The sequence below is a fragment of the Mobula hypostoma genome, chromosome 3 (assembly GCF_963921235.1).
Source record: "Mobula hypostoma chromosome 3, sMobHyp1.1, whole genome shotgun sequence".
NCBI lineage: Eukaryota > Metazoa > Chordata > Chondrichthyes > Myliobatiformes > Myliobatidae > Mobula > Mobula hypostoma.
Genome location: NC_086099.1, coordinates 194243284 through 194268388, shown reverse-complemented (window position 1 = coordinate 194268388; position 25105 = coordinate 194243284). Strand labels below are relative to the sequence as shown.

General features: G+C 40.5%; 1 protein-coding gene across 1 annotated transcript in view; it reads left to right on the top strand.

Annotated features, from left to right (window-relative positions):
• Positions 1-25105, top strand: part of LOC134344472 (kinesin-1 heavy chain) — a 108054-nt gene that overhangs the window by 39274 nt on the left and 43675 nt on the right. The window contains exons 6-12 of the mRNA XM_063044342.1: positions 2662-2717; positions 2810-2897; positions 5066-5190; positions 7304-7408; positions 9603-9748; positions 23159-23307; positions 24123-24295. Coding sequence (XP_062900412.1) covers positions 2662-2717; positions 2810-2897; positions 5066-5190; positions 7304-7408; positions 9603-9748; positions 23159-23307; positions 24123-24295 — 842 coding nt within the window. The remainder of the gene's footprint in view (positions 1-2661; positions 2718-2809; positions 2898-5065; positions 5191-7303; positions 7409-9602; positions 9749-23158; positions 23308-24122; positions 24296-25105) is intronic.

Genomic DNA, 25105 nt, shown 5'->3' with positions numbered 1-25105 from the left:
TAGAGAAATTGGTGGAATTTCAGCTCTATAGATTCTTAAAAACTGGATTCCTCAGCACTTGCTCTGCAGCCACTCTTTAGCATGGATTTTCTCGCTATTCCCAACATATTTCCCCTCTTTAAAACGAAGTATATTAGTCTGATAGGAAATATGTGGCAGTTAATCAATGTCACTTAATGTTTGTTATTGCTACTAAAGAATAGTCAAGAGTGGACTTTGTTGCTTTACAACTTAGTGTAGCCTTTAAAGTGGCACTTTATACTGCCATACATAAAGCTTCAAATCTTCACATAACAGGGTCAACCTTCCAGCAGTTCTTAAAACTTTACTCTGCCATGAAGATATTTAATCAAAACTATCTTATTTTAAAGTTTATTTTTACATAACTAAAGGTAGAAAAGATTTGTCTGTGCTTTAATGTACTGAAATATAAGCATTAAATTTGAATGAAATGGTGTGAAAGAGGAAAAAATGATAGTAGCTACTATAGTTTGCCATTTGAGTTATTAGATTTTTTTTGCTCCCTCTTCCTCCTCCCCCCCCCCGCCCCCACAAAAATGGTTTTCATTTGGTAATTTGATAATGCTAGTTGCCAATTTGAGATAGCTTGCTATTGGAGACTGATATTATGCAGTACTTTGTTTTTGGCTATTGCTTTCACAAAAAAATGTGTGTAACATGAACCTCTCCATTATTTCATATTGATTTCATGCTAATAGAGGTCTTTTACCAATATTTTTAGATACCATGTGATATAAAATCTAGATTGTGCCGATGCTGAAAACTTGAAATAAAAACAAAATACCAAAAACATTCAGCAGGTTAGACAGCAGAGGATGAAAGAGAAAATGAAATAATATTTATATAGGCATTCGTTAGTCTCATGAGACCATGGATTTGCACCTTGGAAAGTTTCCAGGGCGCAGGCCTGGGCAAGGTTATACGGAAGACCAGCAGTTGCCCATGCTGCAAGTCTCCCCTCTCCATGCCACTGATGTTGTCCAAGGGAAGGGCATTAGGACCCATACAGCTTGGCACTGGTGTCGTCGCAGAGCAATGTGTGGTTAAGTGCCTTGCTCAAGGACACACACGCTGCCTCAGCCAAGGCTCGAACTAGCGACCTTCAAATCACTAGACGAACACCTTAACCACTTGGCCATATGCCAACACGAAATAATACATCTTAAGTCGAAGAGCTTCATTTGAAACTAGAAAAGTTAAAAAAAAATAAACAAGGTTTAAATTGCAGAGGAGGTGGAGAGATGACAAGTTCAAATGGAACTGCTGGCATTGAGTAGACCAAGGTAGACTGGATAATGCATGTGATTATGGTGTCATCTGAAAAGGTTGAAGCTTAGATGTAATGGATCTGTTTGAAGGAAGTAGATATTGGACAAAATGTATGAAGATAGAGAAGAGGAAGAAAAATGCTGGAATAATTTATATGCTATAACAATTGTTGTAAATTCTGATTTAAATTTAAACTGGCTTCACCTGGCAAATCAGGCAGTATTTTTGCAGAGAAAAATAGTTACAGGTTGATGACCTTGCATAAGACCGAGCTAATTCTGACATGAACAGGACAGACTGGTTATTTGAAGTTATTGTATTCATAGCTATCCTGAGAACTGTAACATGCCAAGCTGGAAGGAAAAATGCTGTCTACTGTGCTTGTATTGTTTTTATTGAAGCTGAAATAGGAAGCATCAGCAGTTGTGCAAAATCATGGCAAACAGGTAAAGAGGATGAACACAGTTGGTGGAATGCTCCAGGGACTGGGATGTTGTGACCATAACAAACATCCCAGAGAGAAGGGCAGAATGGAAGCTTAGTGGGATGCTGATACTTTAAGCATGACAGAGGAATAGGTAAGAGGGGTGGGTGAAGAGGGTGTTGCCTTTTTGATATGGGAGAGCATTACAGCAGTGTTTGGAAAAGGTATTCTTGATGATAACTTAATGAGTCTCTTATAAGTAAGAATGGAATGGTCACCTTGGTAGAGCTATGTGATAATGAATCAAACCAACTCAGAATAGTTAAGATCTGGAATTCATTCCTTGTAGGAAATGGAATTGAGCTATGCTTTCACAAAAAGAATAATTTGCAGAGCTATGACAGAAGAAGAGGGTAATTGAGCTGATGGGATTATAGTTGTTTAAGCAGGCATTGGCTAGATTTTGGCCTTTCGTGTTGTAGCAATTGTTTGATTTCATAATTCCAACCAAAATTAGCTTCTAAAGGCCGGCTAGGTTGCGAGCACAATATCGTGGCTTAGTACACTTTAGACAGACTTTCATCTTCTCTCAATGTTTCAAGCTCTTATTATAATGGCCAGAAACGTTGGATATGTTCAAAATTGTCTTCAATTCACTGATTTCAAATATTACACTGAAGGCTGCATGGGTAGAAACTTCTGAACTTTTGTTTAACTGTTCATGAACTTATTTCTGAAGTTGGAATCATTTCCTTCATTGTAGTAAGCAAATTCTAGGCCATCAGTTCTTTCTTCTGGGGTTTAAAATATCTGGACTCCATATCACCATAATTTTACACTCAGATAATGAATACCAAATATAAAAATGTGTCATTAAGATAGTTGTACAAATACAAGTGTACTTAATGATAGGAAATATTGCATAATGAGAATATTTTTCTTTCCAGTATCCAAGACCAATCTCTCTGTCCATGAAGATAAAAATAGAGTCCCTTATGTCAAGGTGAGTAAAATATATCAATTGCATTTTTCCCATAATATTCTGAAACTTTTGTTTATAAAATTAACTTTATTATTCCTTCTCCGGTAATACAGGGTTGCACTGAACGTTTTGTTTGCAGTCCTGATGAGGTAATGGATACAATTGATGAAGGAAAATCCAACAGACACGTAGCAGTTACAAGTAAGTATGTTTATTCTTTAACCTAAGTGCAGCATGACCTTGTGTTAGTCCTGAGGCTCATGTACCACCTTCCTGATGGCAGCAGCAAGATGAGAGCGTCTCCTGGATGGTGGGGGTCCTTGATGATGGATGCTGCTTTTGAGCGACAATGCTTCGTGTAGATGCGCTCAATGGTGGCGAGGGAATTACCAGTAATGGACTAGGCCGTGTCCACTACTTTTTGTAGGATTTTCCATTCAAGGGCATTTGTGTTTACAAATAATTTGGCCCATACAGGGATTGAACGAACGATCAGGGATTGTTCAGGAGAAGGGGTAAAAGCCAAGGTGCAGGACATAATTGAGATGCAGTCAAGTGCTTTTTCAGTTCTGCTAAAGGGAAAGCCATGGTTCAGGAAGAAGGAAGGCATTGCTGAAGCATCTTTGTGTAAAGTCTTGTTATCAGAACATGTGCAGTAGAAATGGATGAATATGAATAGTGCTAAATAACGGATGGGTGGAAGGAAGTATTTTGAGATAGCTCTGAGAATTTGTTGTCTTGCAATGGACGTCTGCTGGCCTCGCCAAGAAAAGGAGATCTTGTCTCTCAAAGTTCTGATGAAGAGTCTTTGAGCAGAAAAGTTAACATTTTTGCTTTCTATCTACTGTTCTCAAAAAGTTTCTCACTTTCTCTGCAACTTAGAACCAACTTTTCTGCCATAGGTCTGATGAAGGATTTTCAACCTAAATGTTAACTGTTTCTCTTTCCACAAATGTGCCAGATCTGAGCTTTCCAGTATTTTGTTTTATTTCCTAAATGTTGCATTTGTGGTGTTATTTTTCATTAAATAGTGTTGTTTGCTGTTGTCTTCCTCGAGCTTTGGATTTTGCTGGAACGTTTTAAGAGGTCAAAGACTGAGTTCAGAGTGGGATAGGGAATCAAAGTGACTGGCCAATGAAAGCTCAGATCACATTTACAGACTAAAAAAAGTTCTGTAAATTGTCACACATTCAGCATATGATATCTCTAGTGCAGAGGAGACCGTATCAGGAGTAGCGTTTTGCAAAAGACTAAATGATGAGCACAAATACACTGCTGCTTTATTTAAAAGGAGCATTTGGTGTCCTGGATAATGGGAGGAAGTGAAAGAGCAGGTGTTGCATCTCCTGCAATGACATTGAAGATGCTATGAGAAGACATGTATTGAAGATGGAACAGTGAAACAGTGAGAGAAGGAATGGTCCCTTTGGAGTGTTGAAAGAAGAGACGATCCCTTTGTTATGCTTAGGTTGATAATGGGCTACTATCAAGCAGCCTACTATACCCTGGATAGCGTTCAACTTGAGCGTTGGTGCTGCTTCTGATTTGTGTGTTTTTAATGATGGTTGGGTGTCATGAACTAGGATACTCTATCTGTGATCTAATTGAGTGGCTGATCCATTTGAATTTCTGGTTGCATGTCTGAAGTTGGGAAGCTCAGCAGATGATGATTTTCTGTGACGACATTGGACGTGAAGTGGTAAAAAAGCTCTAATATTGGACTGTGGCTTAAATATCACTCCGTTTTCTTGTTTTCCAACCACCTGGAAAAATAGAGGCCTGAGTAAGTAAGAAGACAAAGGCAAAAATTGGAGATAGTGGAAATTTGAAACAAAATCATAAAATACTGAAAGTATTCAGATTGAGCAGCATCTGTCAAGAATGAACTGAAATTAACATTTTGAGGACTTTACAAACCTTCACTATTTCAAATCAAAGATAAATGATCAATTTGAAATAGAGTACATTACAATGGACCCTTCAGCCAATAATGTCTGTCCCAACAATATGTCAATTTAAACTGTCTATCTGCTGGCATGTGTCAGGTTTAGGAAGAGTTATTATCCCTCAATTCCCTACCTATTTATGTGTCTATCTGATTCTCTCTGTGCAAATAAAACTTGCCATGTATGTCTCCTTTAAACTTTGCCCCATCACCTTAAAGCTATGCCCTCTAGTATTTGACTCTTCCACCTTGGAAACAGACATCAGTGTCTATCCTGTAAATTCTCAGTGCTAACTGTTTCTCCCTATAGATGCTACTTAATTTTGTAGGAATTTCCAGCACTTCCTATTATAGCCCTAATTTTTTATGTTAAGGACCTGCAGTCTGCCTAGTTGTTGAGCAGTGTCATCTGTTTCTATCTCAGATATGAATGAGCACAGCTCACGTAGCCACAGTATCTTTCTTATTAATGTGAAACAAGAAAACACTGCAACGGAGCAGAAGCTAAGTGGCAAGCTTTATCTGGTTGACTTGGCAGGCAGTGAAAAGGTATGTTTATTTTTTCTTTTTTTTCCCCAATAAAAACAATAGAAAAAAAATTGGATCATCAGCAACTAAAGTTTCTGTGATTTTAGTGTGGATAGTATTACTTGTTAGATTATAAGATGACCCACAAAACGAGGTTAAAAGCTAAACATAATTCTTGTAATGTATCAGCTTTTACCTTTTAAATAGTTCTAATAAATATTTGTGCAGCAAAACTAAGTTACTGCTCAGCTGTGTTGAATACAATGTACTGCTGATAGTCTCAAGCATCTGAGAAATATATACTAGTAATCAAATTGAATATATTTTTGGCAATTTAGAAATGCTGCTTTGATCAAGTTATCTTAATGGTGAAAGGAATTATCTGTGGAAGTAGGTGTAAGTTTGAAATGATTTTGAGAAACAGGAACATGGTCACTCATTGCAGAAGCTATTTTTGCACAAGGAATTTGATTTGGTTTATTGTCACATGTACTGAAATGCAATGAAAAGCTTGTCTTGCATGCTGTTCATACACATCAAATCACTTACACAATATATTGAGTTAGTATGTGGTAAAACAAAAGCACAGTGCAGAATAAAGTGAAACAGCTATTTTTGAGGTCAAATGTCCATGTTAACATAAGCCACTATTCTATAGTGTTATTACAGTGGGATAATAGCTGATGTGGTGATGTGTTTACAAATTTTTATATCTTGTTCCAGGTGGGAGAATGAAGAGATGAGAATCTCCAGGGTGGGTGGGTTTCTTTGAATATGTTGGCTGTTTATAGAGTTGATGAAGGGGAGGTTAATTTCCATGAGTTAGGAGTATCCAAAGGAGATGAGAAAAGCTTTCTGTTCAAGCGTTTCAGTGAAATTAATCAAGAGTCAATGCAAATTACTAAAGTAAAGCAAAGATGGGAAAAGATTATAGTTTTGTTGTTGGTCTCTAAAATACTTTTTTAAAGATTAAAGTCTGTCACGAGCCTTGTGCTCCTTAAGGCCGTTGCTTATGCTGGTTTCCTAAAAAATATTTTAGTTTCTGTAAAGTATAGCCTAGTCTAATTTAACCCTTAAGTATTCTGATAAGCATTTGATGTAGTGTAATGTGTGCAGTGGGCTTGATTTGAAAAGCCATTTTGACCAACAGGAATACAATTATCTGAATTGTTTTTGCAAGAATTTTCTGACTTTTACAGACAGTCTCCCCTGATTACCAAAGCTTTCCAACTGATGTGAATTTCCATCATTATGCTTTGCTGGCACTGTTTCCTAAATGTACTGAAGTGCTGTCGGGCTTTAGAAATTTGATTTGCAGATATACTGTTTTTCAAAAGAATGCTGCTATTGGTTAAAAATGTATTTCTCATTATAGAAGGAAGTATTACTTTAACACTCTCATAACTGAATATTTCAGCAGCTTGGACAAATAATCCAAAGAATTAGAGTTAAGGTCCAGCTATCAGTTCTTGACAACTTGAATTCAGTTAAAATTTGGGAATTTAAATAAAAAAATATTTCTCTGTAAATGGCTGTTAAGCCATCAGGTTCTTATTTAAAAACTGACCTGTTTCACTAAATTTTCTCTAGGGAAGGAACCCTGCAATGCTTACCTGGTCATGCCCATTTGTGACTCCACATCGATTGGCTTGCTAAGCCATTTCAGAGGCAGTTATTTAGTTGTTTCAACCTAGTATAACATTCTGAAAGCGGCTTCCTGTGACTGCAGGGTTCAACTTTCAGGGCACCCAATGATGGAAATAAATGATGGCCCTGCCTGCAATGCCTGCATGACATGATTACTAAAAATGAAGAAATTTGACTGCTTATGAAGTTGGGTATTAAAATTGTGTCACTTTAAAATACTTTTCACTCAGACTCACTTGTTTGAGGTAAGGGCCATCAATGCTCTATCAGGCTCTAACTGGTAACATTTGCTTGTTCATTAGCAATGTTATGTATCAAAAGTTTAGGCCCAAACTTGTTTGTCATACCAGCTTAATTTGTGACAGTGAACTGGGTGTGACAGTAAATAATATGAAAGAATAAGGAACTTTAAAAAAAACACATTGGGAATCATTGTAAAGGTGTTGATAATATGTTCATGCAGTCACTTAAAATTTTCCTCACTTAGGTTAGTAAAACTGGAGCAGAAGGCGCAGTTCTCGATGAAGCCAAGAATATCAACAGGTCTTTGTCAGCATTGGGGAATGTCATTGCTTCTCTGGCAGAATCAAGTGTGAGTATTAAGAATACATTATGTTTCTTGCACTTTGACTTTGCAAATTTCATTAACCAATTTAAAATTTCTAAACTGTAGTACTTTAATGGGCCTGGGAAGCAACAAGATGATTCAGCAGAATTCTCAATATGTAAAGGAAAATGAGCTAAATATAACCAAAATCTTTTAAGCTGTTATTACATTTTTCTCTTCTGTTTTAATAATTTGAAATTAAATTGGTAGCCTTCCTAATTTTTCTTAGATTTACACTGTCCCATTGTACAACCTTAAACTGATTCCCACCTCCACTCCTGGCTGCTAGACTTGAGTGCACTAATTTGAAAATGTGGATCCTATGATTTGCAGAGCCTATAAGAAGTATTCACCTCCCCTTGGAAGTTTTCATATTATATTATTTTACAACATTGAATCACAGTGGATTTAATTTGGCTTTTTTGATACTGATCAACAGAAAAAGATTAGTGTCAAAGTGAAAACAGATCTCTACAAACATGTCTAAATTAATTACAAAATAATTGATTGCATAAGTATTTACCTCCATGAATATGACACAGCAAATTATCACTGGTGCAGCCATTTGGGTTTAGAAGTCACATAATTAAATGGAGATCACCTGTGTGTGGCTAATGTGTTTCAGCTGATTGTAGTAAAATTACACCTGTATCTGGAAGGTCCAACTGTTGGTCAGTCAGTATCCTGGCAAAAACTACACCATGGAGACAAAAGAACAAGCAAACATCTCCGTAAAAAGGCTTTTGAAAAGCACAAGTCAGAAGATAATACAAGAAAATTTCCAATTCACTGAATATCCAATGGAGTACAGTTATGTCAAATGTCAAGAAATGGAAAGAATATGGCACAGCTGTAAATCTGCCTAGAGCAGGCCGTCCTCAAAAACTGAGTGACCGTGCAAGAAGGGGACTAGTGAGGGAGGCCACCAAGAGACCTATGACAACTCTGGAGGAGTTACAAGCTTCAGTGATGGGTGATGGCGCTTACAACAACGGTTGTCTGGGTGCTTCACCAGTTTCAGCTTTATGGGAGAGGGGCAAAGAAAAAGCCACTGTTGGGGGAAAAAAAAACACATGAAATCTCAGCTTGCGTTTGCCAGAAGGCATGTGGGAAGTCATCTGGAAGAAGGTTCTGTGGTCTGATGAAACCAAAATTGAGCTTTTTAGCCATCAGACTAAACGTTGCACCTCATCAAAAACACACCATCCCTATCATGAAGCTGCATCACATCAAGCCTGAAAGGCTTGTGAAGGTAAGAGAGTAAAATGAATGCAGCAAAATACAGGGAAATCCTGGAGGAAAACCTGATGCAGTCTGCAAGAGAACTACAACTTCAGGAATTTTTTTTCCCAGCAAGACAATAACCCCAAGCATAAAGCCAAAGTTACACAGGAATGGCTTAAAAACAACAAAATTAATATTCTGGAGAGACAAATCGGAGTCCAGACCTCTATCCAATTGAATGTTTGTGGCTGGATTTGAAAATGACTGTTCCCTCATGATCCCCATGCAATCTGATGGAGCTTGAGCACTTTTGTAAGGAAGAATGAGGAAAAATTGCAGTGTCCAGATGTGCAAATTGATGAGACCTATCCACACAGACTCAAGGCTATAATTGCTGCTGAAGGTGCATCTACTAAATGCTGACTTGAAGGGGATGTGTAATTATGCAATCAATTATTGTGTTTAATAATTGCAATAACTTTAGATCAATTTGTAGAAATTTGTTTTCACTTTGACACAAGAGTCTTCTGTTGATCAGTGTCAGAAAAGCCAAATTAAATCCACTGAGATTCAATGTTGTAAATCAACAAAACATGAAAACTTCTTTGGGGGGGGGGTGGTGAATACCTTTTATAGGCACTGTATTCACTGCCTTTTCTATCCTTGCATTCCTTCCTTGGCACTTCCTTATCCCATTATCCAATCCAATTACTTCCAAAGCCCTGTTTCTATTTATGTGCCCTTAAATGCATCATCTGTTCAACTAAAATTTAGCTACTGTTTCTTATCCTTAAACACTCCAGGCTTGGTTACTTTATTTTAAACTGGAATGGAAAATGGAATGAATTTTGTTAAAATTACTGTTTCATTGCAAGTTGCTACGAAAAAGCAGTTAATTGGTTAACAAAAATCTACTTGCACATGGGTAATACTTTTCAAATCTTGGTTCTTTTAGTCTTATGTACCGTACCGTGACAGCAAAATGACAAGGATTTTACAGGATTCACTGGGTGGTAACTGCAGAACAACAATAGTTATTTGTTGTTCTCCATCAACCTATAATGAAGCAGAGACTAAAAGCACATTGATGTTTGGTCAAAGGTAAGAAAATTGCAGTTTAAGATGTTTTGTGTAGAAATAAAAGGTAGAACACAAACAATTATTCCTGCTACACACATCAAAGTTGCTGGTGAACGCAGCAGGCCAGGCAGCATCTGTAGGAAGAGGCGCAGTCGACGTTTCAGGCCGAGACCCTTCGTCAGGACTAACTGAAGGAAGAGTGAGTAAGGGATTTGAAAGAGATCTCCCCCTCCCCCTCCAACTTTCAAATCCCTTACTCACTCTTCCTTCAGTTAGTCCTGACGAAGGGTCTCGGCCTGAAACGTCGACTGCACCTCTTCCTACAGATGCTGCCTGGCCTGCTGTGTTCACCAGCAACTTTGATGTGTGTTGCTTGAATTTCCAGCATCTGCAGAATTCCTGTTATTTGCGTTCAATTATTCCTGCTAAATGGTTTTCAAAGACAGGAAATTTTGAACAAATTGACACCAGTTTAACAGTTTACAGTCAAGTTATTTACAGTCAAATGTGGAACTCAGTTTTTCTTGCTGTCTTTCTCACTTTCAAATGGAAATGTTGGCTGTGAAATCATTCATTCAGATATCTGTTGCCCTCCATTACTTTCTGCAGATCTCCTATATTGAGAGTTAGAGGCATTTAAAGCAGAATGGTTTCCAGTGTAGTCATCATGGTTTGCATGGTGTACATGGTCTAATATATGGTTATATTCAACAGGGGCTATGGTAACATAAGGCCAGGGAGTGAGGCTGAGGAGTGGGGAGAAAGGATTGGACATGATTGAATGGTAGAGCAGACTTGATGGGCCAGATGGCCTAATTCTGCTCCTATGTCTTATGGTCTTATAATACAATGATACAAACAGATTGGATAAACATTTTCTGTTTCTATCTCAGTAATACAAACCAATGTTATAGTTCTCTACAATTGCATATCCATACAGTCAAAGTTCAGAGCATTTATTATCACTGTATACAACTTTGAGATTTGTCCTTGCAGGCAGCCACAAAACAAAGAAACTCAATAGAACCAATTTTAAAAAAACCCATAACACGAAATGTGCGTGGGGGTGGGGGGAGAACAAATGGTGCAAACAATTAAAGTAAAAAAAAACCACACAGAACATTAACTGCAGTCACGGAGCATGGACAGTGCTGAGGTGAGTGCCAGTGGCTGCAGGCCACAACTGCAGATTCAGTTCAGTGCTGAACCTAGTAAACCTTGGAATAGTGAGCTGAACACCAGTTTGTCCTTCGGCCTTGACATCTTGATCATATTGTGCAAAAAGTAAAAAAAAAATAAAACAAAATGTGGAATATGAGTTGCAGAGTCCCCGAAAATGAGTCCACAGCTGCAGACCCTGTTCAGCACTGAAGTGAGTGAAGCATGTCCAGGAGCCTGATGGCTGCGGGGCAACAAATGCTCCGGAACCTCGCATTGTGGGACCCAAGACTGCTGCACTTCCCACCCAATGGAAGTAGCAAGAGAAGAGGAAGACCGGTCAAGCACAGGCAGATGGTGCTGAACACAGATTTGTTTTCTGCACTTGGGATCCTCGACGATTTTAATCTTGTTCATTCTTTAATTGGCTTGGAGTAATGGAGCTGACCGCGGGTTCATCGTCCACTATCTGGCCTTGATGCAGCGTCTACCCCCAGTGATGACTGCCCCAGTCATACTTGCACATTCAAATCTCCCAGAGATTGTAAAAATGCTAGGCCGTTTAATTTACTTTTATCTAAGTTTTTATTCAGTTCTGATCGATTTGGGATCAGCAGCTGATTGGGGAAATTTGATTTGTGTGACTCAAGTTTTCACTTTAAAAAAAAATTTAGTTTTTGCAATGATATTTGTAATGATCTCTAACCACCTAACAATTTCAAACTAATTAGTTGCCCATAAATTCCAAGCTTGATAAATTGCTGTCACTGATTTGCAAGCAGCTGATTCACCACTGAAAGATGTTCATTACTTCTTTAAATTAATGGTGCCAACCAAAGAAGCAACAAGAATTATTGTATTGCACTGTAAAATCCCTTGAACGGAGTTGGTCAGCTTGTATTTCCAGCATCTGCAGATTTTCTCTTGTTTGTGATTGGATTACTACACTGCAAAGTCTCCTCCAGCCATGACTGCCCTGAAAAGTTTAAAAGGAAGGGTTTTAGCTCGAAACGTCGGACTTCCAGCATCTGCAAGTTTTCTCTTGCTTATGATTGAATAGAGTTGGATCACTTGGCATATTTTAAGGAACTTTGGCTTGAAAATCTATTGAAAAATATTGGCAGGTTTCAATATAAAGAAATGAAGGCTCTAAGCTCAAATTTCAACCCTTTCCCCCTCCATTGATGCTGCCTGGCCTGCTGAGTTTAAGACCACAAGATATAGGAGCAGAAGAAGGCCATTCCGCCCATCGAGTCAGCTCTGCCAGTCAATCATGGGCTGAACCAATTCTTCCAGTCATCCCCACTCCCCTGCCTTCTCCCCATACCCTTTGATGCCCTGGCTAATCAAGAACCTATCTATCTCTGACTTAAATGCACCCAATGACTTGGCCTCCACAGCTGCTCATGGCAACAAATTCTACAGACTTACCACTCTCTGACTAAAGTAATTTCTTCACATCTCTATTCTAAATGGACATCCTTCAATCCTGAAGTCATGCCCTCTTGTCCTAGACTCCCCTACCATAGGAAATAACTTTTCCAACACTTTGTGTGCTTCTAAGGACTCCCAGCATCTGCACAATCACTTGCATTTAATGTTGCTCATCTCTAGTTAAATTTTGTCCCTAATGAGACGAAGGTCATACTCAGAAAGAATTTTCTGCTGTACTGGTTGATGACCAAAGATGGTCTGAAACACAGACAATAATGATCACAAAGTAGACAAGAGAATGCAAAAATGTTTAGAATTTTAAAAAAGTAATATAGAAGCTAATTGAGAATCATGAAGTGAAATAATTATGAAAAGGCAAAGCTAATAGGGGTTTTTCAGATATATATGATCATATGGATAGCCAGAGGCTTTTTCCCAGGGCTGAAATGGCTAACACAAGGGGGTATAGTTTTAAGATGCTTGGCAGGTACAAGGGGGATGTCAGAGGTAAGTTTTTCACACACAGAATGGTGGGTGCATGGAATGCATTGCTAGTGAAGGTGGTAGAGGCGGATACAATAGGTACATGGAGCTTAGAAAAATAGGAGGCTATGCGATAGGGAAATTCTGGGCAGTTTCTACAGTACGTTACATGGTTGGCCTGTAATGTGCTTTAGATATTCTATGTTCTGTGTTTCTATAACGTAACTTTGTAAGGCTACAGATGTGTTGAAGAAAGAATTAAAGATATTTAGCGTAGAAAATTATCAGCTTGGATGATCTGCAAAATGGTTTAAAGTGCACAAATCATAAAATTGACAAACGCAACAGAAATGTATACAAAATGCTAAAGATCATTCCTGAAAATAATGGAGATAGTTTGAGGATTTATTGTGGACAGACACACAGATTAAAATTTTCTTAAAAATTCTATCAAGATCGATGAAATGGTAAAAATATGCTTTGTCGGAATCTTGGCAAAGTTTGCTACTGAGCCATTGGAGCAAAAACTTGGTCAAATTTAAGTTTTAAGAAAAATCTTGGGTGCAGAGATATCTTGAGTGCAGATGTAGCCTGGCTGTGGTAAATAAAGACTCTGGTTTTGAGATGCTTTTATTCACAAATGATCAAGTTCAGAACTGGAGGAGTATAGTGGTCTCTGGGTTTATAGAATTGGAGGTGGTTTATGATGGTGTCGGATGAGGTCATGGAGAGATTTGAAAATAAAGGTGAAAATTTTGAAATAAGGCTTTTATTTGTATCAAGGCAGGATTTTTGGATTAATGGCATGGTGCAGTTTAGGAAACTCACCAGTTTGTGATAACCTAAGATTAGCAAGAGGAAAGCTAATCAGGCATGTGTTGGAATTGTGAAGTCTGAATCAAAGTCAGAATTAGATCACTGACGTGATATTTGTTGTGTTGTGGCAGCAATAAGTAGAAATAAAAAAATACTTAGCTACAATAAGAAATAAATAGTGGAGAAGAATATTAGTGAGGTAGTGATCATTGGCTCATTGACCGTTCAGGAATGTGATGGTGGAGGGGAGGATGCTATTCTGAAAACATTGTGTGCTGCTTAAGACTCCTGTACTGATGGTAGTAATGAGAACAGGATGTATCCCGGATGGTAAAGGTCCTTAATGATGGATAACAACTTATTGAAGAATTGCCTTCGTTTGGTCAGGGAAAGTGAGGAGGTGATAGGGAGACAGATAAGTGGGTAACAGGAGAGGGAAGGGAAAGAGTCAGATACCACAGAGTACCCCTGTGGCTGTCTCCCTTAATAAGTACTCCTGTTTGAGTACTGTTTGGGGGGGGGGGGGAATGGCCTACCTGTGGCACGGAGTCTGACCCTGTGGCTCAGCGGGGTAAGGAAAGGAGTGAGGTTGATGTTCTGGAGCATGTTGATATTAACGGAGAGGAGGTGTTGGAGTTGTTAAAATATATTAGGACGGATAAGTTCCCAGGGCCTGACGGAATATTCCTCAGGCTGCACCCGAGGCGAGGGAAGAAATTGCTGAGCCTCTGGCTAGGATCTTTATATCCTCGTTGTCCATGGGAATGATACCAGAGGATTGGAGGGAGGCGAATGTTGTCCCCTTGTTCAAAAAAGGTAGTAGGGATAGTCCAGGTAATTATAGACCAGTGAGCCTTACATCTGTGGTAGGAAAGCTGTTGGAAAGATTCTTAGGGATAGGATCTCTGGGTATTTAGAGAATCATGGTCTGATCAGGGACAGTCTGCATGGCTTTGTGAAGGGCAGATCGTGTCTAACAAGCCTGATAGAGTTCTTTGAGGAGGTGACCAGGCATATAGACGAGGGTAGTGCAGTGGATGTGATCTACATGGATTTTAGTAAAGCATTTGACAAGGTTCTACACGGTAGGCTTATTCAGAAAGTCAGAAGACATGGGATCCAGGGAAGTTTGGCCAGGTGGATTCGGGATTGGCTTGCCTGCAGAAAGCAGAGGGTCGCGGTGGAGGGAGTACATTCGGATTGGAGGATTGTGACTAGTGGTGTCCCACAAGGATCTGTTCTGGAACCTCTACTTTTCATGATTTTTATTAATGACCGGGATGTGAAGGTAGAAGGGTGGGTTGGCAAGTTTGCAGACGACACAAAGGTTGGTGGTGTTGTGGATAGTGTAGAGGATTGCCGAAGATTGCAGAGAGACATTGATGGGATGCAGAAGTGGGCTGAGAAGTGGCAGATGGAGTTCAACCTGGAGAAGTGTTGAGGTGGTACACTTTGGAAGGACAAACTCCAAGGCAGAGTACAAAGTAAATGGCAGGATACTTGGTAGTGTGGAGGAGCAGAGGGATCTTGGGGTACATGTCTACCAATCCCTGAAAGTTGCCTCACAGGTGGATAGAGTGGTTAAGAAAGCTTATGAGGTGTTAGCTTTCATAAGTCGAGGGATAGAGTTTAAGAGTCATGAGGTAATGATGCAGCTCTATAAAACTCTAGTTAGGCCACACTTGGAGTACTGTGTTCATTTCTGGTCGCCTCACTATAAGACGGATGGTGGAAGCATTGGAAAGGGTACAGAGGAGATTTACCAGGATGCTTAAAAGTTGCTGCTGAACGCAGCAGGCCAGGCAGCATCTCTAGGAAGAGGCGCAGTCGACATTTCAGGCCGAGACCCTTCGTCAGGACTAACTGAAGGAAGAGTGAGTAAGGGATTTGAAAGTTGGAGGGGGAGGGGGAGATCCAAAATGATAGGAGAAGACAGGAGGGGGAGGGATGGAGCCAAGAGCTGGACAGGTGATAGGCAAAAGGGATACGAGAGGATCATGGGACAGGAGGTCTGGGAAGAAAGACGGGGGGGGGGACCCAGAGGATGGGCAAGGGGTATATTCAGAGGGACAGAGGGAGAAAAAGGAGAGTGAGAGAAAGAATGTGTGTATAAAAATAAGTAACAGATGGGGTACAAGGGGGAGGTGGGGCATTAGCGGAAGTTAGAGAAGTCGATGTTCATGCCATCAGGTTGGAGGCTACGTCCATTCGTCCCCCCCATCCCTCCCCACTGATCTCCCTCCTGGCACTTATCCGTGTAAGCGGAACAAGTGCTACACATGCCCTTACACTTCCTCCCTTACCACCATTCAGGGCCCCAAACAGTCCTTCCAGGTGAGGCAACACTTCACCTGTGAGTCGGCTGGGGTGATATACTGCGTCCGGTGCTCCCAATGTGGCCTTTTATATATTGACGAGACCCGACGCAGACTGGGAGATCGCTTTGCTGAACATCTACGCTCTGTCCGCCAGAGAAAGCAGGATCTCCCAGTGACCTTACATTTTAATTCCACATCCCATTCCCATTCTGACATGTCTATCCACGGCCTCCTCTACTGTAAAGATGAAGCCACACTCAGATTGGAGGAACAACACCTTATATTCCGTCTGGGTAGCCTCCAACCTGATGGCATGAACATCGACTTCTCTAACTTCTGCTAATGCCCCACCTCCCCCTCGTACCCCATCTGTTACTTATTTTTATACACACATTCTTTCTCTCACTCTCCTTTTTCTCCCTCTGTCCCTCTGAATATACCTCCTGCCCATCCTCTGGGTACCCCGCACCCCCACCCCCCCCGTCTTTCTTCCTGGACCTCCTGTCCCATGATCCTCTCGTATCCCTTTTGCCTATCACCTGTCCAGCTCTTGGCTCCATCCCTCCCCCTCCTGTCTTCTCCTATCATTTTGGATCTCCTCCTCCCCCTCCAACTTTCAAATCCCTTACTCACTCTTCCTTCAGTTCGTCCTGACGAGGTCTCGGCCTGAAACGTCGACTGCGCCTCTTCCTAGAGATGTTGCCTGGCCTGCTGCGTTCACCAGCAACTTTTATGTGTGTTGCTTGAATTTCCAGCATCTGCAGAATTCCTGTTGTTACCAGGATGCTGCCTGGTTTAGAGAGTATGGATTATGATCAGAGATTAAGGGAGCTAGGGCTTTACTGTTTGGAGAGAAGGAGGAAGAGAGGAGACATGATAGAGGTATACAATATATTAAGAGGAATAGATAGAGTGGATAGCCAGCGCCTCTTCCCCAGGGCAGCACTGCTCAATACAAGAGGACATGGCTTTCAGGTAAGGGGTGGGAAGTTCAAGGGGGATATTAGAGGAAGGTTTTTTACTCAGAGAGTGGTTGGTGCATGGAATGCACTGCCTGAGTCAGTGGTGGAGGCAGATACACTAGTGAAATTTAAGAGGCTACTAGACAGGTCTATGGAGGAATTTAAGGTGGGGGGTTATATGGGAGGCAGGGTTTAAGGGTCGGCACAACATTGTGGGCTGAAGGGCCTGTACTGTGCTGTACTATTCTATGTTCCATGTAGGAAAGAAGTTGAGAAGCAGGACCTCAAAGGTAGTAATCTCGGGATTACTGCCTGTGCCACGCGATAGTGGGTATAGGAATAGAGTGAGGTAGAGGATAAATGTGTGGCTGAGGGATTGCAGCAGGGGACAGGGATTCAGATTTCAGGATCATTGGGACCTCTTTTGGGACAGGTGTGACCTGTACAAAAAGGACAGGGTGCACTTGAATCTGAGGGGGCCAATGTCCTGGCAGGTATTATTACTAAGGTTATTGGGGACAGTCTAAACTACAAACCCCATTTCCAGAAAAGTTGGGATATTTTCCAAAATGCAATAAAAACAAAAATCTGTGATATGTTAATTCACGTGAACCTTTATTTAACTGACAAAAGTACAAAGAAAAGATTTTCAATAGTTCAACTTAATTGTATTTTGTAAATATACACAAATTTAGAATTTGATGGCTGCAACACACTCAACAAAAGTTGGGGCAGAGTTAAAATAGGATTGAAAAGTGCACAGAATATTCAAGTAACACCGGTCTGGAAGACTCCACATTAAGCAGCCTAACTGGTAGCAGGTGAGATATCATGACTGGGTATAAAAGTAGCGTCCATCAAAGGCTCAGTCTTTGCAAGCAAGGATGGGTCGTGGCTCACCTCTTTGTGCCAAAACTCGTGAGAAAATTGTTAGTCAGTTCAAAGGGAACATTTCTCAATGCAAGATTGGGTGTACTTCGGAAAACCATTGTCGCTCAACACAGTCTGTCGCTGCGTCCAGAAATGCAACTTGAAACTGTATTACGCAAGGAGGAAGCCATACATCAACTCTATGCAGAAACGCCAGCGAGTTCTCTGGGCCCGAGCTCATCTCAGATGGACTGAAAGACTGTGGAACCGTGTGCTGTGGTCAGATGAGTCCACATTTCAGCTAGTTTTCGGAAAAAACAGGCATCGAGTTCTCCGTGCCAAAGATGAAAATGAGCATCCAGATTGTTATCAGCGAAAGGTGCAAAAGCCAGCATCAGTGATGGTATGGGGGTGCATCAGTGCCCACGGCATGGGTGAGTTGCATGTATGTGAAAGTACCATTGACTGTGAGGTGTATATTAGGATTTTAGAGAGACATATGTTGCCATCAAGGTGACGTCTCTTCCCGGGACGTCCATGCTTATTTCATTAGGACAATGCCAGACCACATTCTGCACGGGCTACAACAGCGTGGCTTTGTAGACACAGAGTGCGTGTGCTTGACTGGCCTGCTGCCAGTCCAGATCTATCTCCTATTGAAAATGTATGGTGCATCATGAAGAGGAGAATCAGACAACAGAGACCACGGACTGTTGAGCAGCTGAAATCTTATATCAAGCAAGAATGGACAAAATTTCCAATTGCAAATCTACTACAATTAGTATCCTCAATTCCAAAACGATTAAAAAGTGTTATTAAAGGGAAAGGTGATGTAACACAATGGTAAACATGCCTCTGTCCCAACTTTTGTTGAGTGTGTTGCAGCTATCAAATTCTAAATTTGTGTATGTTTACAAAATACAATTAAGTTGGTCAGTAAAACTATTGAAAACCTTTTGTCAGTTAAATAAAGGTTCACGTGAATTAACATATCACAGAATTTTGTTTTTTATTGCATTTTGGAAATATCCAAACTTTTCTGGAAATGGGGTTTGTAGAATTGCTGGGGGGCAGGAACTGAACTGGAGATGGAGGAAGGGGTGGTTGGCTCATAAGTAAAGAAAGCTTGGAGACAGTGCGAGAGGGTAGATGGGCAGGTGATAGAGAAGGGATACACTCAGACCAATGGTTTGAGATGTGTATTTTAACAGAAGAAGCATCATGAACAAAGCGGATGAGCTTAGAGAGTGTATCAGTTCTTGGAGCTATGATGCTGTGGCCATTACAGGGACTTGGATGGCTCAGGGGCAGGATTGGCTACCTAGAGTGCCAGGCTTTGGATGTTTCAGAAAGGACAGGGAGAGAGGCAAAAGAGGTGGAGGCAAGGCACTGCTGATCAGAGATAGTGTCATGGCTGCAGAAAAGGAGGAAGTCATGGAGGGATTGTCTACTAAGTCTCTGTGGGTGGAAGTTAGAAACAGGAAGGGGTCTACTGGGTGTTTTTATAGACCACCCAATAGTAAGAGGGACATCGAGGAGCAGATGGGGAGACAGAATCTGCAAAGATATAATAATAACAGTGTTGTTGTGGGAGATTGTAATTTCCCAAATATTGATTGGCATCTCCCTGGAGTGAGGGGTTAAGATGGAGTGCAGTTTGTTAGCTGTGTTCAGGAAGGTTTCCTGACACGATATGTAGATAAGCCTACAAGAGGAAAGGCTGCACTTGATCTGGTATTAGGAAATGAGCCTGGTCAGGTGTGAGGTATCTCAGTGTGAGTGCATTTTGGAGATAGTGATCATAATTCTAACTCCTTTACCATAGCATTGGAGAGGGATAGGAACAGACAAGTTTGGAAAGCGTTTAATTGGAGTAAGGGGAAATATGGGACTGTCAGGCAGGAACTTGGAATCATAAATTGGAAACAGATGTTCTCAGGGAAATGTACGGCAGAAATGTGGCAAATGTTCCGGGGGTATTTGCATGGGGTTCTACATAGATGCATTCCAGTGAGACAGGGAAATGATGGTAGGGTACAGGAACAGGGTGTAGAAAGGCTGTTGAAAATCTAGTCAAGAAGAAAAGAAAAGCTTACGAAAGGTTAAAAAAAAACTAGGTAATGATCTGGAAGATAAGTCTAGCAGGAAGGAGCTTAAGAATGAAATTAGGAGAGCCAGAAGGGTCCGTGATAAGTCCTTGGCGAACAGGATTGAAGAAATCCCCAAGTCGTTCTACAGGTATGTGAAGAGCAAGAGGATAAGATGTGAGAGAATAGGACCAATTAAGTGTGACAGTGGAAAAGTGTGCATGGAACCGGAGAAGATAGCAGAGGTACTTAATGAATACTTCGCTTCAGTGTTTACTGTGGAAAAGGATCTAGGTGATTGTAGGGATGACTTACAGCGGACTGAATAGCTTGAGCATATAGACACTAAGAAAGAGGATGTGCTGGAGCTTTTGGAAAGCATCAAATTGGATAAGTCTCCAGGATCGGATGCGATGGTACCCCAGGCTACTGTGGGAGGTGAGAGAGGAGATTGCTGAGCCTCTGGCAATGATCTTTGCATTATCAATGGGGACGAGAGAAGTTCTGGAGGATTGGAGGGTTGCAGATGTTGTTCCTTTATTCAAGAAAGTGAATAGAGATGGCCCAGGAAATTATAGGCCAGTGTGTCTTACTTCAGTGGTTGGTAAATTGATGGAAAAGATCCTGAGAGGCAGGATTTATGAACATTTGAAGAGGCATGATATGATTAGGAATAGTCAGCATGGCTTTGTCAAAGGCAGGTCGTGCCTTATGAGCCTGATTTAATTTTTTGAGGATGTGACTAAACACATTGATGAAGGTAGAGTAGTAGATGTAGTGTATGTGGATTTCAGCAAGGCATTTGATAAGGTACCCCATGCAGGGCTTATTGAGAAAGTAAGGAGGCATGGGATCCAAGGGGACATTGCTTTGTGGATCCAGAATTGGCTTGCCCACAGAAGGCAAAAGAGTGGTTGTAGACGGGTCATATTCTGCATGGAGGTCGGTGACCAGTGGTGTGCCTCAGGGATCTGTTCTGGGATCCCTACTCTTCGTGATTTTTATAAGTGACCTGGATGAGGAAGTGGAGGGATGGGTTAGTAAGTTTGCTGATGACCCAAAGATGGGAGGTGTTGTGGATAGTGTGGAGGACTGTCAGAGGTTATAGCGGGACATTGATATGCAAAACTGGGCCAAGAAGTGGCAGATGGAGTTCAACCCAGTTAAGTGTGAGGTGATTCATTTTGGTAGGTCAAATAGGATGGGAGAATATAGTATTAATGGTATTAATGAGGAAAACACCAGAGGACATGGGTTAAGGGTGAGGGGGGAAAAGTTTAAAGGGAACATTAGGGGGGGCTTCTTCACACAGAGAGTGGTGGGAGTATGGAATGAGCTGCCAGACGAGGTGGTAAGTGTGGGTTCTTTTTTAACATTTAAGAATAAATTGGACAGATACATGGATGGGAGGTGTATGGAGGGATATGGTCCGTGTGCAGGTCAGTGGGACTAGGCAGAAAATGGTTCGGCACAGCCAAGAAGGGCCAAAAGGCCTGTTTCTGTGCTGTAGTTTCTATGGTTCTATGACTCTTGGGAGTGTGAAGGATCAGAGGGGTCTTGGTGTCCGAGTCTATAGGACACTCTGAAGGGCCTGTATTATGCTGTAGGTTTTCTGTGTTTCTAAGGTGTCCATGATGGATGAGTTTACAATCCTCTGCAGACTCTTTCAGTTTTGTGCATTGGATTACCCATCCCCGGTGATGATGCATAATGCTCCCCATTGTACGTCTTCAGAAATTTGTTAGTCTTTGAGATACCCAATCGTCTCAAATTCCTAATGAAATATAGCTGTTGGCATACCCTTGTCATAATTGCATCAATATGTTGGGCACAGGATAGATCTTCAGAGATGTTGAGACCCAGGAATTTGAAGCTGCTCACCCTTTCCACTGTTGACTCCTTGATGAGGACTGGTAAGGGTTCTCCCGATTTCCCTTTTCTAAAGTCTACAAGTAGTTCCTTGTTCTTGCTGATATTGAGTGCAAGGTTATTGTTGCAATACCACTGAACCAGTTGATTCATTTCACTCCTGTATGCTTCATCGTCACTATCTGAGATTTTGCCAACAAATAGTGGCGTCATTTGCAAATTTACAGGAGGTCTAAAGTTGTAGCATAGATGAGGATTTCATCAGAAAAAGTGGTGAAGCAGCTGGAGAACAAGGAATATTCTGAAGGTCAGATGATTAGTTTTAATGAAAATTTCTTTTAACACTTGAGCTTTCCAGGATGAAGGTAGGGAATGCCTATTCTTGGTTCTTTTCCCTATTTGGGTGCAAGTTCATTAGAAAAGATGTATGGAGTCTTAAGTATCATGAACAAAATGTAATACCTTTTTCAAGTTAATGCCCCAAATATAAAAGGTGTGAGATTTGGGATCCGTTTCTTTCCAACTGTGATAAGACTACTGAACGGATCCTGACCCCAGATCTGGGCCGTACCCTCCAAATATCAGGACCTGCCTCTCGTTTTTTTTGCACTATCTTACTTTCCTTTTTCTATTTTTCTATTTATGATTTATAATTTAAATTTTTAATATTACTATCGATTTGTACTCTGGGGAGCACGAAGAGCAGAATCAAATATCACTGTGATGATTGTACACTCTAGAATCAATTGTTTGGTGACAATAAAGTATAAAGTATAACAGTATAATATACCAAGCAAGAAACAAGGCTCAAAACCTTCAATTTAAGATGCCTTTATTGCATTTTGGGCATCTCCTGAAGAGACAGAGTACCCAACGATGAGGCTTTCTCTTATGCTGGCCTCCTTAGCGTGTACACTCTGCTCAGATGGCATAGGCTGTGCCAAGTCTGCCGCATACAGAATGGCCACGTCCCAAAAGCTATCTTCTTCAGTGAGCTGGTTTCAGGCAAGAGAACTGCTGGCTGCCTGAAACTGCGCTACAAGGATATCTGCAAGTGGGCCATGAAGGCGCTGGACGTCAACATTGTGTCTAGGCGGAACTTGCAGCCAGCCGCACCAGGTGCAGAAGACCTTAAGACCCGTAACACCTTAAGCTAGGCGAGGAAAAATTCCTGAAAGTGGCAGAAGACATGGATCCATATAAAGGAAAGCTGCATCTCCAGTAGGGCTAAGACCACTTATAGAGACTGCCACTCTTGCATCAGTCTTGTCAGCCACAGACAACACTGCACCAATAACATGGATAGCTAGGATGTAGCATCTATGGTTGACCTCCAGTGGAAGGCCACAAGATAATATAGAGTATAGCTTATTTGTGTCTGAGGAATTCTAGGTTATATAAAAGTTTTGCAGTTTAATCATTTTTGTTTCTTAGAGCCAAGACTATTAAGAATACTGTAACAGTTAATGTTGAGCTAACAGCAGAACAATGGAAGAAGAAATACGAGAGAGAAAAGGACAAGAACAAGACGTTGAGAAATACTATACAATGGCTTGAAAATGAGCTCAATCGATGGCGAAAAGGTATCCTAGTTTTTAAGTCAATTGCTGTGGTTCATGAACGCAGCAGGCCAGGCAGCATCTATAGGAAGAGGTACAGTGGACGTCTTGGCCCAAAACGTCGACTGTACTTCTTCCTATAGATGCTGCCTGGCCTGCTGCGTTCACCGGCATTTTTTGTGTGAATTGCTTGAATTTCCAGCATCTGCAGATTTCCTCGTGTTTGCTCTGGTTCATAATTTTTTTTCTTCCAAAGTTCTCCTTTAAAATTTGTTCTGCCTTAGTTTATCAGTATTATTTTGAAGTTTAGAGTCGAGATCTTTGCATCTCTGTATCAACAATTGTCATGTTTAGGCCATTCAGATCCCAGAAAGCATTCAATTTTGTAATACAAAAAACTCTCTCAAAATTAAACTTGTTGAAACTTTTAACAATTTTTTGAGGTCATATATTTAAATAAATGGACTACTATTCATTGGACTGTCATTTAACAAAAATGCAGAGTGTATCATCGTGAGTCTTTTGCTCTAACCCTACCATCATCCTATCTCTTGGCAAAGATGAAAGTCCAGATAAATTTCAAGAAATAAAACCTTCGATTCCTGAGCCTATGAAGCCACATGTTAATGATTACTTGAGACTCATTGCAGGCAAAGCAAATTGACTTCAAGATTTCAAAGATCATTATCTTTTCAAAAATAGTTGTCCAGCAAGCTTCTGTTGTTAACATTGCTGTTCATTTGTATTATAATTTTTAGGACTAGTTTGTCATCATATGAGATGATTTGGAACTGGTTAACCAGGATATGATTTTGTATGCTTGATGTTATTTACTAAAGGTGAGACTGTACCTCTGGAAGAACAGTATGACAAAGAGAAAAACAAAGAAGCACTTGAGATTGTTCTCACTAATGACAAACTAGAGGAACCTCCTACTGTCAAACTCACTGATGCTGAAAAACTGAAGATGGATTCAGAAATTTCTAAACTGTACAAGCAACTTGATGATAAGGTATATAATAGGCCAATTTGCAATTTTCGTCCCCTATCAGTGGCACGGAGAAGCATCAACTTAAGTAATTATTTTTAACTGTGAAATTAACTTTTCTGTATTTGAATTATTCCTTCAACCTTCCAATGGAAAATATCAAATTCTTTTAACATCTATTATGTAACTGATTTTAATATTGAATTGGTCTTCTCACTATGGATGTTAAAAGGTCTGACTTTCAAGCTGGTTGCTCAACTTATTTTCATCCATCCATTCAGTATTAAGATCAGTAATTGTAAAATTAGATGTTTTTTGATAGTATCAGCTAATTGTAAAGCAAGTTTAATGTGAAGTCTGGTGTAGGAGTTAATATAATTCAAAGGGAAAAGCAGTATTTAAATTTAGTTTGGGAGTTTGGATTGACAAGTGATTGAGTATTTTAAAGTGTTAACTGTATCGCGTGCGTAAAATGAATGTCATTATGTTCACTTGTGAGAAGATGATTAAATGAATCAGTATTAACTGTAGTAGAATAAGAAAAATATATTCTTTCCACATGAAGCTGTGGTTTATTTGCCTTCCAATTTAGCACACTGTGGTCAAGAATGTAGTCTTTCATTTGTGCAAACCGAATGCAGGGTTAGGTGACTATTTTGCAGAAACCTTTGTTCAATTGGCTAGGGGATCCTAAACCTGTCAGATTAATTTTCCATCCCATTCTCACGCTGAATACCATCTGTGGCCTATTAAGTTATTCCATTGAAACCCAGCATATACTTGGGGAAAAGCACATCATTTTCCATTTATGCTCTCTTGGAGTCTCCGTTGAGG